Source organism: Mobula birostris, chromosome 1, assembly GCF_030028105.1.
Source record: "Mobula birostris isolate sMobBir1 chromosome 1, sMobBir1.hap1, whole genome shotgun sequence".
Lineage (NCBI taxonomy): Eukaryota > Metazoa > Chordata > Chondrichthyes > Myliobatiformes > Myliobatidae > Mobula > Mobula birostris.
This window is the reverse complement of record NC_092370.1, coordinates 124,452,016-124,468,878: the sequence shown is the minus strand read 5'-3', so window position 1 is coordinate 124,468,878 and position 16,863 is coordinate 124,452,016. Positions and strand designations below refer to the sequence as shown.

Here is a 16,863-nt window from a genome sequence, read left to right as displayed (position 1 = left end):
GAAATTCTCTCTGCTCCCAATTCCACTGGGCAGAAGGTACAGAAGCACGTACCATCAGGCTCAAGGACACTGTAGGTCCTGCTGTTATAAGACAATTGAATAGTCGCCTTGTACAATATGATGGACTCTGACTTCACAAAGTTTTTCATTGAACAGCATTACATATGACAATCACCAATTTACAAAATACACTGCCTGGGTGATCAAAGCAGCAATGAGAAAAAAACAGAGAAACATGGCAGATTCATGTGGTCAAGAGAAGGTGAGGAGGTTGAAGGCCAAGGTGAAACTGAGCATTGACTTCCAGAGAGAGAACAGACCAAGCACCATTGTGAGATTGAAGACTTTGCCCTGAACGGCGCACAACTTTGCAGTGACAGACTGGGGAAGTCTGAAACTCTACAGCACATTGTCCAACAGAGAGGTCCTAGGAGCAACGGACAATCTACTGAAGTAACTCAGTGGGTCAAGCAGCATCAATTGTTCCTTTCCTCCCATAAATTCTATGGGTGGAATCCTGCACCAAGCTTGGGAGGATGTGGTAACTCCAAGTCCTCTGGGAGAAGGATCTTCACTGCCCTTGCCTCCTGCTTACAATCCCTGGCACTCCCTGAGTTTTAACACATTGTTGTAATGATGATTTCAGTCATGTACAGTTGACAGGGGTGTCAGTTAAAAATCAAACCTAAATCTACTTGGCGTCTGGGGCAGCATGCCGGCATAGAGGTTCGCACAATGCTTTGCAGTGCAGGTGATCTGGGTTCAATTCCTGCTGCTGCCTGTAAGGAGCTTGGCCATTCTCCCCATAACCGTGAGGAGCTTGGCCATTCTCTCCATGACTGTGAGGAGCTTGGCCATTCTCCCCATGACCGTGAGGAGATTGGCCATTCTCTCCATGACTGTGAGGAGCTTGGCCATTCTCCCCATGACCGTGAGGAGATTGGCCATTCTCCCCATAACTGTAAGAAGCTTGGCCATTCTCCCCATGACTGCATGGGTTTCCCCCAGTTGCTCTGGTTCCCTCCCATAGTCCAAAGACCTACAGGTTGCTAGGTTAATTAGTCATTGTAACTTCTCCCATGATTACGTTAGGATTAAATCGGGGGATTGTTGGGTGATGTGGCTCGAAGGGTCAGAGAAGGGCCTATTCCGTGCTGTATTTCAATAGATAGATAGATAGGTAGAGTAGAAGATAAGAGAACAGCATACTGTACACCTTTGAAACAGGGCTTTCACTCCATGATGCCTGTGCTGACCATAATCTTAAATTAAAATAATCTCACCTGCCTGCACATTCCTTTCATTCCCTGTTTGTTCATGTGTTATCTATTTGCCTCTTAAATACTGCTGTTAGATTTGATTTTAGCATCTCCCCCGGCATCATGTTCAGTATACCTACCATTCTCAATGTAAAAATAAACTTGCCTCACATATCTCTTTTAAATTTTCTTCCTCTGACCTTAAATCTACGAGGGGTGATTGATAAGTTCGTGGCCTATGGTAGAAGGAGATGAGTTATACAGCTCTCGTTACATACACGTGCAGTTCAACTCCTTGATTGATTATACAGAAAGTTTGAAGTTAATAACTCATCTCCTTCTACCTTAGGCCACGAACTTATCAATCACCCCTCATATGTCCTCTAATATTTGAAATATCCACACTGGAAAAAAGGGAGACTATTTACCTGAACAATGCCTCTCACATTTTTATAAACTTAACCTTAATCACCGATGATCTGGACAGAACAATCTCAAGTTTGTACAAACTCTCCTTATACAAAATACACTCTAATCCAAGCAACATCCTGGTGAACCTGTTCTGCACCTTCCCCAAAGTCTCCACATCCTTCCTCTGCAGAGTAGAGCTGCACACAATTCTCGAAATGTGGCCTAACCATAATTTTATGCAGCTGCAACATGACTTGCCAGCTTTTATACTTAGTGCCCTGACCACATTATAAATCATCCTCAGCAGTAGCACAATCTGTGGACTTCGCAAGCTGCTTGATGTCCAGGTCACATCTCTTCTGCTCAACAGTGCTCTTTTAAATGGTCGATAAAGCAATTGGAATCATGGACTGTGAAATCACGTTACTGCTGTTTTGCTTGGGGTTTACGCCTTTCTTTCTTCCATGGCAATGAAATGTGATTGCAAAGGGTGGGAAGTTGAAAATATCAATTTTTGGTTGGCTATTTCCTATCATAAATGACAGATGACATGCAATGCAGAGGCCACAGTTTAAGAATAAGGGGTAGACAATTTAGAACGGAGTTGAGGAAAAACTTTTTCACGCAGAGTGTTGTGGTTCTGTGGAATGCTCTGCCTCAGAAGGCAGTGGGGCCCAATTCTCTGGACTCCTTCAAGAAAGAGTTAGATTGAGCTCTTAAAGATAGCGGAGTGAAGGGACATAGGGAGAAGGCAGGAAAAGGGTACTGGTTGTGGATGATCAGCCATGATCACAGTGAATGGTGGTGCTGGCTCGAAGGGCTGAATGGCCTACTCCTGCACCTATTGTCTATTATCTTTTTTCAATATGTGGTGGGAATATGGTAATAGTATGAAAGTAAACAATGCATCCCTTTACATTTCTCCATCACCTTCTACATAATAATTTGATCCATTAGAAAATAATGTGAACTTTTTATGAAGTATAAAAATTACTTTTTTTTTCCATTTTATAACTGAATGCAGATTATAAAAGAGTTTGATGAGCTAAATATAGACAAGCCTACTTCCAAGCAAGAACACAACTGTAAGATAACCATTGATCTTCACAGGAAACATCTTCACCCATTGAGAGGTGAGATTGCCAATGAATTGAAACAAATGTCATCAATACACTGAAGATCAATTTAGATATGAGCTGGAGGAAGAAGTCTAGAAGGAGATGATGATAGAAGGAAATGAAGTTGTGTGGGAAGAGTTCCTCATTGAGTGTAAACTCTGAATGGCCTAGTTTAGCTGATTGTTTTGTTTTGGTACAGTAAATTCCATACAAGTTAGGTAAATTCTATATAATACAAAAGTACATATGACTCATCTGAGTTTGACATCAATGTGGTACCAACACTATATTAGAATGAGCTTAAGCCTTTTCAACCTGCTGAGCAGTGTTTAAAATGCAGCTAATTTAAATGTTTAGAGTGAGTCCACTCTAAACTCTCCACTCTCTCTAAATATTTACATCTCAAATAAGAGTGAGACGTTCTACACATTTGCACAGTAACATGTATTGTTTTTTTTCCTATATATATTGATGATAACAGATCAAATATCTTTTGATTTATATCTGATGTTTCTTTGTGATCTTGTACAAAACAGCTGATGCACATTTGATAGGCACTGGGCATTCCATTGCTCAGCAAATTCCTAATAATGTATTAATATTGCTTTATTATTGTCATATGTACTGTGATACAGTGAAATGCTTTTGCTTTGCACACCATTCAGCCAGATTATGCAACACATAGCTAGAATTAAGGGAGTAAGGTAACGGAATGTAGAATACAGTCAGCAGCCACTTTATTAGGTACAGGTGTACCTGCTCATTAATGCAACTATCTAATCAGGCAATCATGTGGCAGCAACTCAATGCATAAAAGCACACAGACATGATCAAGAGGTTCAGTTGTTTTTCAGACCAAACAACAGAATGGGGAAGGAATATGATCTACATGATTTGACCGAGGTGATGCAGGTGCTAGAAGGGATGGTTTGATTATCTGAGAAACTGCTGATCTCCTGGGATTTTCAGGCATGACGGACTCTAGAGAAAGGTGTGAAAAAAAAACCAGTAAGCAGCAGTTCTGTGGGCGAAAACACAGGACTTGTTAATGAGAGAGGTCAGAAGGCAATGGTCAGACTGGTTCAAGTTGACAAGAAGGTGACAGTAACTCAAGTAACCACATGTTACAACAGTGGTGTGCAGAAGAGCATTTCTGAACAGACATGTTGAACCTTGAAGTGGATGGGCTCATCAGCAGAAGACCACACCAAATTCCACTCCTATGGCTACCTTATTAGGTACAGGAGCTATCTAATAAAATGGCCTCTAAGTGTATAATGTTGCCGGTACAGACAAAGTGTTGTGCAAGTAGAAAAATAAGGTGCAAGAGCCACAGTGAGGTTGATGGGAGTTTACAAGTTCACCTTTCAGAGTCTGATAACAATGAGATAGTAGTTGTCCTTGAGTCTGGCAGTTCATGCTCTCGGGCTTTTGTACCTTTTGACCAATGAGAGAAGGGAGTCGAGAAAATGGCTGGGTGAAAGGGGTCCTTGATTACGTCGGCTACTTTCCCAAAGCAGTGGAAGGTATAGACAGAGTCAATGGAGAGAAGGGTGGTCTTTATGATGAGCTGCGCTGCATCCACGACTCTCTGCAAGTTACTTTTGTCTTGGGCAGAACAGTTGCCATACCAAACTGTGGTGTATTTACACAAATTGGTAAGAGTCATTGGAGACATGCTAAACTTCTTTAGCCTTCTGGGGAAGTAGAGGTGTTGATGTGCTTTCTTGGCTGGACAGACAAAGAAAGAAGCTTCCAAGGATTTTATCTTTGAAATCAGAAGCAATTATGAGAGGCATAGATAAAGTGGATGGCAACAGCATGATAAGTCCCGTTTTCACCACACTGTCTACCTGTGGTGCCTCACCTGAACTGCAATGGTCGAGATTGATATGAATAGATTCTTGGGTACAATGGAAAATAAAGGAATTGAGGATTAGAATCAGAAACAGGTCCTTTAGCCCAATGAGTTCATGCCAAACACAGTGCATACCTAGCTTGTCTCAATTTCCTGTTTTTGTCCCATATCCTCTTAAGCCTTATGTACCTAGCCAAATGTTTCTTAAATGTAGCCTCAACCATCTACTCTGGCAGCTCGGTCCTTATGTTCACCAACTTTTGCTTGAAAATGTTGCCCCCTCAGATTCCTTTTAAATCTTTCCCCTTCACCTTAAACCTATGCCTCCTTGTTTTGAAATCTCCTACCCTGGGTGAAAAGACTGTTAGCATCCACTTTATCTATGACTCTCGTAATTTTAAACTTTTCTACTGTATAATGTTGCCTCTCATTTTCCTGTGTTCCAAGGAATGAACACCTAGACTGGCCACTCTCTCCCTGTAACTTAGGCTCTCCAGATCTGGCAACATCCTCATAAATTGTTTCTGCAACCTATCCAGTTTAATGACATATTTCCTATAAAAGGGTGATCAAAACTGGACACAGTACTCAAAGTGCAGCCTCACTATTGACCGATACAACTGCAACATAATGTCCCAACTCCTATACTCAATTCCCTGACTCATGAAGGCCAGCATATGCGCTTGTACTCCAAAAAACCTCCATCCATTATACTCCCAAGTGTCCTACCATTCATAGTATAACTACTAAGCTGGTTCGACTTTCCAAAGTGAAGACCTCACATCCATCAGTATTGAAATCCGTTTGTCACTCCTCAGCCACTTCCTTAACCAATTGTTCATTTACAATAACCCTCTTCACTGTCAGCAACACCTCCTAATTTCATCTTATCCACAACTTACTGATCAAGCCTTGGCCATTCATATCCAAATCATTTATGTAAATAATGAATAACAAGGCTCTCTACAGAGATCCCTGTGGCACACCACTAGACACTGGCCTCCATTCCAAGAACAACCTTCAACAAACACCCTCTCCTTTCTACTTCTCAGCCAATTTTGAATTCTCCTAACTAGCTCTCCCTGAATTCCGTGGAATCTTACCTTCCAGACCAGGCTACCATATAGGACCTTGTTGAAGGCCTTGCTAAAGTCAAATAGACAACATCCACTGACCTACCCATAGCTATCTTTTTGGTTATTTCTTTAAAAAAATAGACGCTAAAATGGCTGAAGCAGGCTGACCAGCCTGTAGTTCCCTGGCTTGCCCTTGCTACCCTTCTTAAACAAGGAATGAAATTAGCCACCTTCCAGCCTTTCAGAATTTCATCAGTGGCTAATGATGAAGCAAGTATCTCCACAGCATTCTCCACTATTTTACCTGCAGCCTCCCACAAAGCCTGAGGATACACATATTCAATCTCTGGGGATTTATCCAACTGAATGTGCTGCAAGGCTGCAGATTTACCTCTGCTGTAGTAATATGAATATCCCCCAAAACATCTCAACTTGCTTTCCTTAAGTTCTGAGCAATCATGATTTTCTCCTCAGTAAACACCAAGGAGAAATATTCATTAAAAATCTCACCCATGTCCTATAGCTTGAGAAATAAGCAGCCCTGCTGATCTCTAATGGGACATACTCTCTCCCTAACCACCCTTTTGACATAGTAACTAAATAACCTCTGTAACATGCTCTAAGGTTTCACTGCTAAGGCTAATGTAATGGCTTCTATGCAATGTTTTACTGCTAAGGAAATGGTTTCTCTGTAGCAGCAATGTTTGGGTAATGGTTAGAGATAACGGGGCTTTGGAATGCAGGGGTTAGCCAATGAGGAAACATTGTTCTTCCTTGTGCGTCTGGGAGCCAGGTTTTTTGCGGTCATTTGTCGGGGAGCAATGGAGAGAGAGAGGACGTGAATGGAGAGAGTCAGAAAACCACCGGACGGAGTGGACTGAGGAGCAAGGGTCCGAGGGCCGGCTATGCTTGGAGGTCGACAGGAACAAATGAACGAACAGAGCTCCAATGATGCGTAATAGACTTTTTCTTTAAAATGGGCCCTTTTACTTGTTATTTTCTTCAGGAACAGCAAGAAGCCATCAGATTTCTGAATGATCCCTACACACTATTTGGCTCTCTATTTGGACTATTTTTTACATATTTCATTGCAATTTGTAGCAAATTTTACATATTACAATGTACTGTTATGCCAAGCAACAAATCTCACAACATCTGTCAATGATAATAAACCTGATTCTGACTGACCAGAGTCTTTCTCATCAGCCAAGAGACTGCCTAAACTTGCCAGGTTTACCTTTCATCCTTACAGGAACATGCTGATCCAGCACATCTGCTAACACACTTTTAAAAGCCCCTTATCCACTACTTTTTCTGTTTCATTCCAAACAGGATTATCCAATTGACTTCTGTCAGATCCTGTCGAACTCCCTCAAAATTAGCCCTGCTCCAGTTTAGGACCCTTGTCTGTAAGTATCAGTCTGTGAACCTGTCTTATCCTTTTCCATTACTATATTAAAACTGCTCCCTGATTGCCATTTCAGTTACATGTCCTACCTCGTTCCTTAAGAGGAGGACTAGTATTGCACTGTCCTGAGTAAGGCCCGCCAAATGTGAATTGAGGAAACTTTTCTGGACACACTTCACAAATCCTACACCATCCAGGTCCTTAACCTTCTGGATAGCCCAATCAATACCAGGGAAATTAAAATCTCTCTCTAATACAACCCTGTAGCATCTGTAACTGGAATATTGAGCTTCTAGTCCTGCCCTTCTCTCAGCCATGTTTCCATTATGACTTAGACACCCCAAACCTGAGAGCTAATCTATATTCTGAATTCATCTGCCTATTAAACCTTGAAGCAAATAGAAACATAGAAACATAGAAAATAGGTGCAGGAGTAGGCCATTCGGCCCTTCGAGCCTGCACCGCCATTTATTATGATCATGGCTGATCATCCAACTCAGAACCCCGCCCCAGCCTTCCCTCCATACCCCCTGACCCCCATAGCCACAAGGGCCATATCTAACTCCCTCTTAAATATAGCCAATGAACTGGCCTCAACTGTTTCCTGTGGCAGAGAATTCCACAGATTCACCACTCTCTGTGTGAAGAAGTTTTTCCTAATCTCGGTCCTAAAAGGCTTCCCCTCTATCCTCAAACTGTGGCCCCTCGCTCTGGACTTCCCCAACATCGGGAACAATCTTCCTGCATCTAGCCTGTCCAATCCCTTTAGGATCTTATCCGTTTCAATCAGATCCCCCCTCAATCTTCTAAATTCCAACGAGTACAAGCCCAGTTCATCCAGTCTTTCTTCATATGAAAGTCCTGCCATCCCAGGAATCAATCTGGTGAACCTTCTCTGTACTCCCTCTATGGTAAGGATGTCTTTCCTCAGATTAGGGGACCAAAACTTCACACAATACTCCAGGTGTGGTCTCACCAAGGCCTTGTACAACTGCAGTAGTACCTCCCCGCTCCTGTACTCAAATCCTCTCGCTATAAATGCCAGCATACCATTCGCCTTTTTCACCGCCTGCTGTACCTGCATGCCCACTTTCAATGACTGGTGTATAATGACACCCAGGTCTCGTTGCACCTCCCCTTTTCCTAATCGGCCACCATTCAGATAATAATCTGTTTTCCTATTTTTGCCACCAAAGTGGATAACTTCACATTTATCCACATTAAATTGCATCTGCCATGAATTTGCCCACTCACCCAACCTATCCAAATCACCCTGCATCCTCTTAGCATCCTCCTCACAGCTAACACTGCCACCCAGCTTCGTGTCATCCACAAACTTGGAGATGTTGCATTTAATCCCCTCATCCAAGTCATTAATATATATTGTAAACAACTGGGGTCCCAGCACCGAGCCTTGCGGTACCCCACTAGCCTGCCATTCTGAAAAGGTCCCGTTTATTCCCACTCTTTGCTTCCTGTCTGCTAACCAACTCTCCACCCACACCAATACCTTACCCCCAATACCGTGTGCTTTAAGTTTGCACACTAATCTCCTGTGTGGGACCTTGTCAAAAGCCTTCTGAAAATCCAAATATACCACATCCACTGGTTCTCCCCTATCCACTCTACTAGTTACATCCTCAAAAAATTCTATGAGATTCGTCAGACATGATTTTCCTTTCACAAATCCATGCTGACTTTGTCCGATCATTTCACCGCCTTCCAAATGTGCTGTTATCACATCCTTGATAACTGACTCCAGCAGTTTCCCCACCACCGACGTTAGGCTAACCGGTCTATAATTCCCCGGTTTCTCTCTCCCTCCTTTTTTAAAAAGTGGAGTTACATTAGCCACCCTCCAATCCTCAGGAACTAGTCCAGAATCTAACGAGTTTTGAAAAATTATCACTGATGCATCTACTATTTCTTGGGCTACTTCCTTAAGCACCCTGGGATGCAGACCATCTGGCCCTGGGGATTTATCTGCCTTCAATCCCTTCAATTTACCTAACACCACTTCCCTACTAACATGTATTTCGCTCAGTTCCTCCATCTCACTGGACCCTCTGTCCCCTACTATTTCTGGAAGATTATTTATGTCCTCCTTAGTGAAGACAGAACCAAAGTAATTATTCAATTGGTCTGCCAATGTCCTTGCTCCCCATAATCAATTCACCTGTTTCTGTCTGCAGGGGACCTACATTTGTTTTTACCAGTCTTTTCCTTTTTATATATCTATAAAAGCTTTTACAGTCCGTTTTTATGTTGCCTGCCAGTTTTCTCTCATAATCTTTTTTCCCCTTCCTAATTAAGCCCTTTGTCCTCCTCTGCTGAACTCTGAATTTCTCCCAGTCCTCAGGTGAGCCACTTTCTCTGGCTAATTTGTATTTGTAAATGCAGCTTATCTGAGTAAGGTGGGGTGGAGATATGTCTCCACCAAAGGAGGTGTAAGGTGCTCCTTCCTTCTTCTAGCCTGCAGGTGTAGCACCTGTTCAGTTCCCCGATTAGGGTCACATAAAGCCATGGGAGCATGCATGTGGTGGATGGTCATATGAGCAGCTAGGGCATATCACTAGTCTTAGTTATGTGGCCACTGATCACGGACAGACAATCTCTGAAGGGGATTGATATCGGGATTGAAGGGGACTGGGGTCACCCCTCAAGGAAAGACGCCGCCCAGAAGCAGGCGATGGCAAATCACGTCTGTAGATAAAGTTTCCAAGAATAATCATGGTCATGAGACCATGATCACCAATGTCATACGACACAGCACAAAACAATAATGCTGAACTGAGTATTCCTTTCTCTGCCATTATCGTGTCCCTGGCTATACTGATTCCAAGACCGGCTCTCTTTGGCTATTGCTTTATCTCACTTCTTGCTCCTGCTCTGAGTCCTGCCCCACTGCCAATCTGGTTTAAACCCTCCTGTGTAGCACTACCAAAAGGATGGAAACAGGAAGAAGTGTGGGATCTGCTATTATCATATTGAATGCAGGTGCAATCTCATGAGATTTGCTTTTATTTGGTACGTTCTAGTAACCTTACAATCGTCATTCAATTAGTTCAGAGCCTTCAATGCAGAAGGCCAGCATTCTCAGAAGACATTCTAGCCCAAACATTACATATACTATAGATTCATAGTTGCATGATCAGTGAGTGGGGTTTTGTAGCAAGCAGTTCACTAAGCTACAGGCAATGTAGATTTATACGAATGATTCAAGGGCAAATACTCTAAACTTAATTATATATGCATCACTTCTGATGCAAAATCTCATTCAGCAAAGTGTCATTTCCTTTATTTCATATATCAAATAAAAGTTGTTTCAAATTTACTTCTGTAAAAACCTCTGTATTTATAACTTAAGAATTTAAATTGAGAAATACATCAATGTGTGATACTGAAACTATATTTAAGGTTTGTGTTTATTAACACGCTCATCAAAGCGATCAATCGTACACTGTGATCACAAACTTGAATGTATAGCGTGAGGTTCAAAACAAATCTCTTTGTTCTCTGACTTACAAAATACAGTATTCCTAACACTGACCCTCCACATCTGTGCTGCAGGAATATGAACGTTATCTAATGTCTGATACCTCAGAGTCAGCGACTAACAATCTCCAACCCAGAGTATATTGCTGCCTCACCATACTTGCTTATCAAGAATTATCTTCTCTGTTAGAAGCATATTTACCACAAACAGGAAGCCGGAGTTTATATTTTAAAAATGAACGCTGAGCTTTCTTTTCAACAATTTGAACAGCTAATTATTTCTGTTTTTATTGCTGTGTATTTGACTAAACATTATTAATTAATTGATGTTCAGTCAAATGTCAAAATGGTGCAGTAGGACCCTGGTATGTGGTCTCTTAAATAGCTTGTCTTTTCTCACTCAGTATCAATGACTGAAATGTATATGGTGTCTTCAATGGCTCTCAAAGCACTTCACAGGACTGTTACCCAACAACAGGTAGTAATAAGTACAGTGGGAGATCACTAAAAACAAGGCACACTGAAGAAAACCTTACTCAAGGAGGGAATGGAAGTAAGTACAGTTTTGGGAATGGGGAGTACAGGGGAATGGCATGGGGGCCGATTCCTGAAGGCATGACTACAACACGACAACAAGATACCTGAATTGGAACGTTACGGATACGTCACACCATTTTAATATAAGCAGTTACCATTAGCTGGTAGATAGGAAAAGCGCTGGCTTTGGCTCCTCTTCCGTTTCCCATTGCAGACATAGAAATACACTTGGACAGGGCTGGTAATGTGCTGGTTCCGATAGGGTGGAATTTCAACAATAAGTGTACTCTGCAACAAATAAATCAAGAAATACTTCAAAGTTCAAAGTAGATTTATTATCAAAATACATATATGTCATCATATACAATCTTCAGATTCATTTTCTTGCGGGCATACTCAATAAATCCAATAACCATAATAGAATCAATTAAAGACAGCACCAACAGGGTAGGCAACTAGAGTGCAAATACAAAAAGAAGGAAAAAAAGAAATAACAATAATAATAATAATGATGCAGTTTAACTCAATCTAATTACTTACACAGGCACAATCAAATGGCAAATATCATTCACCAAAATCTTACTTTAAAATACAAACTCATAAAAGAAATCATACCGGACTATAAATACAAGCCTGGTCCAGTTTTATAGTTTAGAGTCCCACAAATTATATTACAACCGTCCATTATTATAGATAGGACAATCTATAATAACTGTCCTGATATAGTATTACAGGATAAACAAGCAAGAACAACTTACTTAATAGATATAGCCATTCCAAACACATATAACATACAGAAATCAATAAGTGAAAAGCACCAGAAATATGCTGAATTAAAAGAGGAAACTGAAAGACTATGGAACATGAACAGGGTATACATTGTCCTAATAGTAACATCTACAACTGGTATCACCCTGAAGTAACTACACAATAGCATTGAACAATTAGGACTCGACAGCAATATCTATGTAAATCTCCAGTAAGCCACCACTAAGCACCTCTAGAATAGTCCAAAAGTTCCTAGCAATTGAGAAATGAGTGTGTTTGGCTATGCCTGTACCTCAGGTTTTACCAGCTTGAGCTGAGAAAAGATATATAATAATAATAATAATAACAATAAATTAAAAAGCAATAAATATCGAAAACATGAGATGAAGAGTCGTTTAAGGTGATTCCATAGATTGTGGGAACAGTTCAGTGATGGGGCAAGTAAAGATGAATGAAGTTATCCTCTCTGGTTCAAAGGCCTGATGATTGAGGGGCAATAACTGTTCCTGAACCTGGTGATGTGAGTCTTGAGGCTCCTCTACCTTCTTCCTAATGGCAGCAGTGAAAAGAGAGCATGACTTGATAAAATATTCAAATGCCAAGAAGGTCTTCTGCAGATTTTGCAGTGAATTAGTGACACTGCAACATGTAACCATGGAAACAGGCCTTTCCGCTCACTGAGCACATGCCAACTTTCAAGCACCTATCTATCCGTCTATCTATTTACTTACTGACTGAGATATAGCACAGAATAGGCCCTTCTGGCCCTTTGAGCCACACTACCCAGTAATCCCCCAATTTAATCCCAGCCTAATCACAGAACAATTTACAATGACCAATTAACCTACCAACGCGTACATCTTTAGAGGAGACCAATGCAGTCACAGGGAGAATGTAGCATCACAAGGCAGCACCAGAGATCAGGATGAATTCCAAATCCCTGGAATTGTGAGACAACAGCATTGTGTGCTGTACTGCTGTGACCCAACTTAAGTTTATAAAATTGGGACTGTAGTATGAAAACTTTCCATCCTGAGCAGTAATCTGTCCTCACTGGAATTCTGAAGGATGAGGGAGGATCTCATTGAAATCTTTTGAAAGTTGAAAGGCCTAGACAGAGGAGATGTGCAAAGGATGTTTCCCATTCTGGGAGAGTCTAGGGCAAGAGGGCACAGCCTCAGGATAGAGGGGTGCCCTTTCAAAACAGAGATGTGGAGAAATTTCTTTAGCCAAAGGGTGGCGAATTTGTGGAATTTGTTGCCAGATGCAGCTGTGGAGGCCAGATCATTGAGTGTACTTAAGGCAGAGATTGATAAACTCTTGATTGGACATGGCATCAAAGGTTACAGGGAGAAGTTTGGGAACTGGAGTTGAGGAGGAGATTAAAAAAAAGGATCAGCCATGATTGAATGGCGGAGCAGACTCGATGGGCCAGATGGCCTAATTCTGCTCCTATGTCTTATGGCCTAATCAGTACAGTACAGTGAGTTGTTAACCTACAGTTGCACAATGATGCAGGCACACTAATGAGAGACCCTTGTTTCTAAATGCCCATAAAAAACTGCGACATTCGCAATTCCTCTCCATGAATTCTCGTAGGGTACCGGTTGATAAATTGTCATGGATATTAAAAAGGAGTTAAAGAAGCAGCCACGCCTATTTAATCTCACACAGTGACCAAGGCATCACACGTGAAAGTATGTGCCGTACCCATACAACTCTGCAATCTCAATGCAGAAAGCAAAGCTTCTGCCAAGTATCAGATTAAAAGAGGGGTTTCCAGGGAGTGAGTGGAAAAGAGATTATCAGAAGGGAAGATCGCTGTGAAGAGAATGGGAAGAGTGAGACAGTGGAAAAGAATCAGGTGGGCAGGACAGACAGGGAGAAGATCCAGGAGAGGTAATGGAGATAATCCAAGACCTGCATTCTATTCTTGTTTTCCTTTTGTACTGTATTGATGTACTTATGTATGGAATGATCTGTTTTGGGTAGCATGCAAAACAAAATTTTTTACTGTGATTTTTAATTTATTTGGAGATACAGCGCAGAGTAGGCCCTTCTGGCCCTTCGAGACGCTGCTGTCCAGCAACCCCCAATTTAACCTAACCTTGAACCTAAACACAGGACAACATACAATGACCAAATAACCTACGAATCGATCTTTGGACAGTGGGAGGAAACCAGACTACCCAGTGAATACCCTCACATTCCACAGGGAGGAAGTACTGACTACTTACAGAGGATGCTGGGATTGAACTCTGAACTCCGACACCCCGAGCTGTAACAGTGTCGCGCTAATTGCTGTGCTACCATGATGTATCATAGTAAATGTCACGGTTGGAAAGTAATTACCAAGCTCAGAAGCTACTGGAAGGATAGCGGACAGTGATTGGAGATCTGAGGTGCAGCCAGTAACAATGAAAAATTGTAGAAGTAACCAACATGGGGAATGAGTCATACAGCATGGAAACAGGCGCTCGGCCCAAATAATCCATCCCAACCAAGATTTCGACCTAAGCTAGTCCCACTTTCCCAAATTTAGTCCATATCCCCCAAAACATTTCTTATCCATGTTCCTTGTAAATGCTGTTAATGTATCTGTCTCGATCACTTTCTCTGGTAGCTCATTCAATGGACTGACTGTAGTGTATTCAATCTTCCAGTCATATTTGAGTAATATTGTAAATGTATTGTTCGATTAAACATTCCTAGTTGGTTTACATGATCCATTGCAAGTTATAGGTAAGAAGTACCTGAACGGCATATGTCATTACACTACCATGTCATATGCGAGCACCTTACTAAAGAAAAACTAAGTAGACACCATTTTTCCAGCTCCTGTGTTCTTTCTTGGAGTTACAAAACATAACATCGACCGACCACCCCCTCTGCATGAAAAATTTGCCTTTAAGGTTCCTATTAAATCTCATTCCTCTCACCTTAAACCTACGCCAAGCTGTTCCTCAGCCACTGGAAAAAGATCGCGTGCATTCACCCTACCTGTCCCCTCAGAATTTTAAAACTGTACCTCTATAAGATCACTCCTCAATTTCCTATATTCCTATAAAAATGTCTCAACATGCTCTGTCACTTTTCATAATCCAGCTCATTGAGTCTTGGCAACATTCTTGTAAATCTCCTCTGCATTCTTACCATCTTAAGACCATAAGATATAAGACCAGAAGATATAGGAGCCTTTAGCCTATGAGTCGGCTATGCCATTTTATCATGGCTGATCCATTTCCCTCTCAGGACCAATCTTAATGGCATTTTTCCTTTAGTAGGTTGACTAAAACTGAACACAATATTCCTAAAGCAGCTTCGTCAATGTCTTGGATCAAAAATGAATGCTTCAAGATCTCCTGCCATAGCCCAGTATAGTCATGGCTTTTAACTAATGGATCTCAAAAGTGAACAGAATTTCATGCGTGACATCTTAACAAGCATAATGAGTGGCATCTGACATAATTATTGCGCTCAGTGGCCTCTGTACAAAATAGGTCAGAACTAATTAAGTTAACACCCCCTTTTGCAATTTCAATGGAGAAGATGGCAATCAGCTGGAGTGTACTGAAGCGCTTGCAAACAAATCCATAAATTGCTTATTAAGCTGTGCAGGACATTGCACAGAGTAATGATGGTGATCATCAGACGTTATTAAGACAATTACTACGACAAACCACAGCAGGTCTGTCATTTTATTGGTCTAAATCTTCCTTATCTTTTTTCCTACGGTAGGAATGTTGCTAGAGAACATGCATTTCTACATTTTACACCGAGTGTGGTAAATGCTTAGAAAAGGGTGCAGGGAGAAGTGATGGAAGCAGACAAAACTCTGGCATTTAAGACACGTGAATATGCAAGGATTGGAGGAATATCTACAGGCAGAAGAAAATTAGTTTAGTTCGGCATCATGTTTGGTATGAGAATTGTGGGCTGAATGGAATGTTCCTATCCTGTACTGTTCTATGTTCTCATAAGATAATCTACTCCTCATGATTCCCAATAGAACGGCTTATTTTGTTCGTTAGTTATGTATTTAAGTCAAAATCTTGATAAATTTTTTTGGTCAATCAGTTTATAATTAACAGTGCAAACAACAGGAATTCTGCAGATGCTGGAAATTCAAGCAACACACATCAAAGTTGCTGGTGCAGTTAGTCCTGACAAAGGGTCTCGGCCTGAAACGTCGACTGTACCTCTTCCTAGATATGCTGCCTGGCCTGCTGCGGTCACCGGCAACTTTGATGTGTGTTGCTATAATTAACAGTGTCTTGGCAGGCTAGGCTGGTGACATGTACTTGGCTTCACTTTTAAAAATAAGGTATTAATATCGATTTCTTTTAAGTGGACACAAGATATGGACACTGCCAGCAACACACACAAAATGCTGTAAGAACTCAAGAGGTCAGGCAACATCTATGGAAATATATAGTCGATGTTTTGGGCTAAGACCCTTCATCAAGGGGGGCAGGGGCAGACCACTCTTCGAGTATTGTGAATAGTTTTGGGCCCCTTATCCAAGAAAGGATGCGCTGTCTTGGAGAGGGTCCAGAAGAGGTTCACAAAAATTATTCTGGGAATGAAAGGGTTAACATATGAAGAGCTTTTTATGGCTCTGGTCCTGTACTCACTGGAATTTAGAAGAATGAGGGGGATCTCATTGAAACTTATTGAATATTGAAAGGCCTAGGCAGAGTGGATGCAGAGAGGATATTTTCTATACTGGAGGACCAGAAGCCACAGACTCAGAATACAACCATGTCCCTTTAGACTAGAGATGAGGAGGAAAGTGGTGAGTCTGTGGGATTCAATGCCACAGACAGCTGTGGAAGCCAAGCTAATGGGTATATTGAAAGTGGAGATTGATAGGTTCTTGATTAGTATGGGCTTCAAAGGTGACAGGGAGAAAGCAGGAGAATGGGGTTGCGAG

At 41.5% G+C, this 16,863-nt stretch overlaps 1 protein-coding gene across 3 annotated transcripts in view; it reads right to left on the bottom strand.

Annotated features, from left to right (window-relative positions):
- Window positions 1-16,863, bottom strand: part of nfatc1 (nuclear factor of activated T cells 1) — a 293,798-nt gene that overhangs the window by 142,358 nt on the left and 134,577 nt on the right. For 2 of the 3 annotated variants that reach the window (XM_072261650.1, XM_072261642.1), the window contains exon 8: window positions 11,318-11,450. In XM_072261650.1, the coding sequence (XP_072117751.1) occupies window positions 11,318-11,450 (133 nt within the window). Of the gene's footprint in view, window positions 1-11,300; window positions 11,451-16,863 lie in introns of those variants that run through there. The other variant, XM_072261659.1, reaches the window with a different exon arrangement.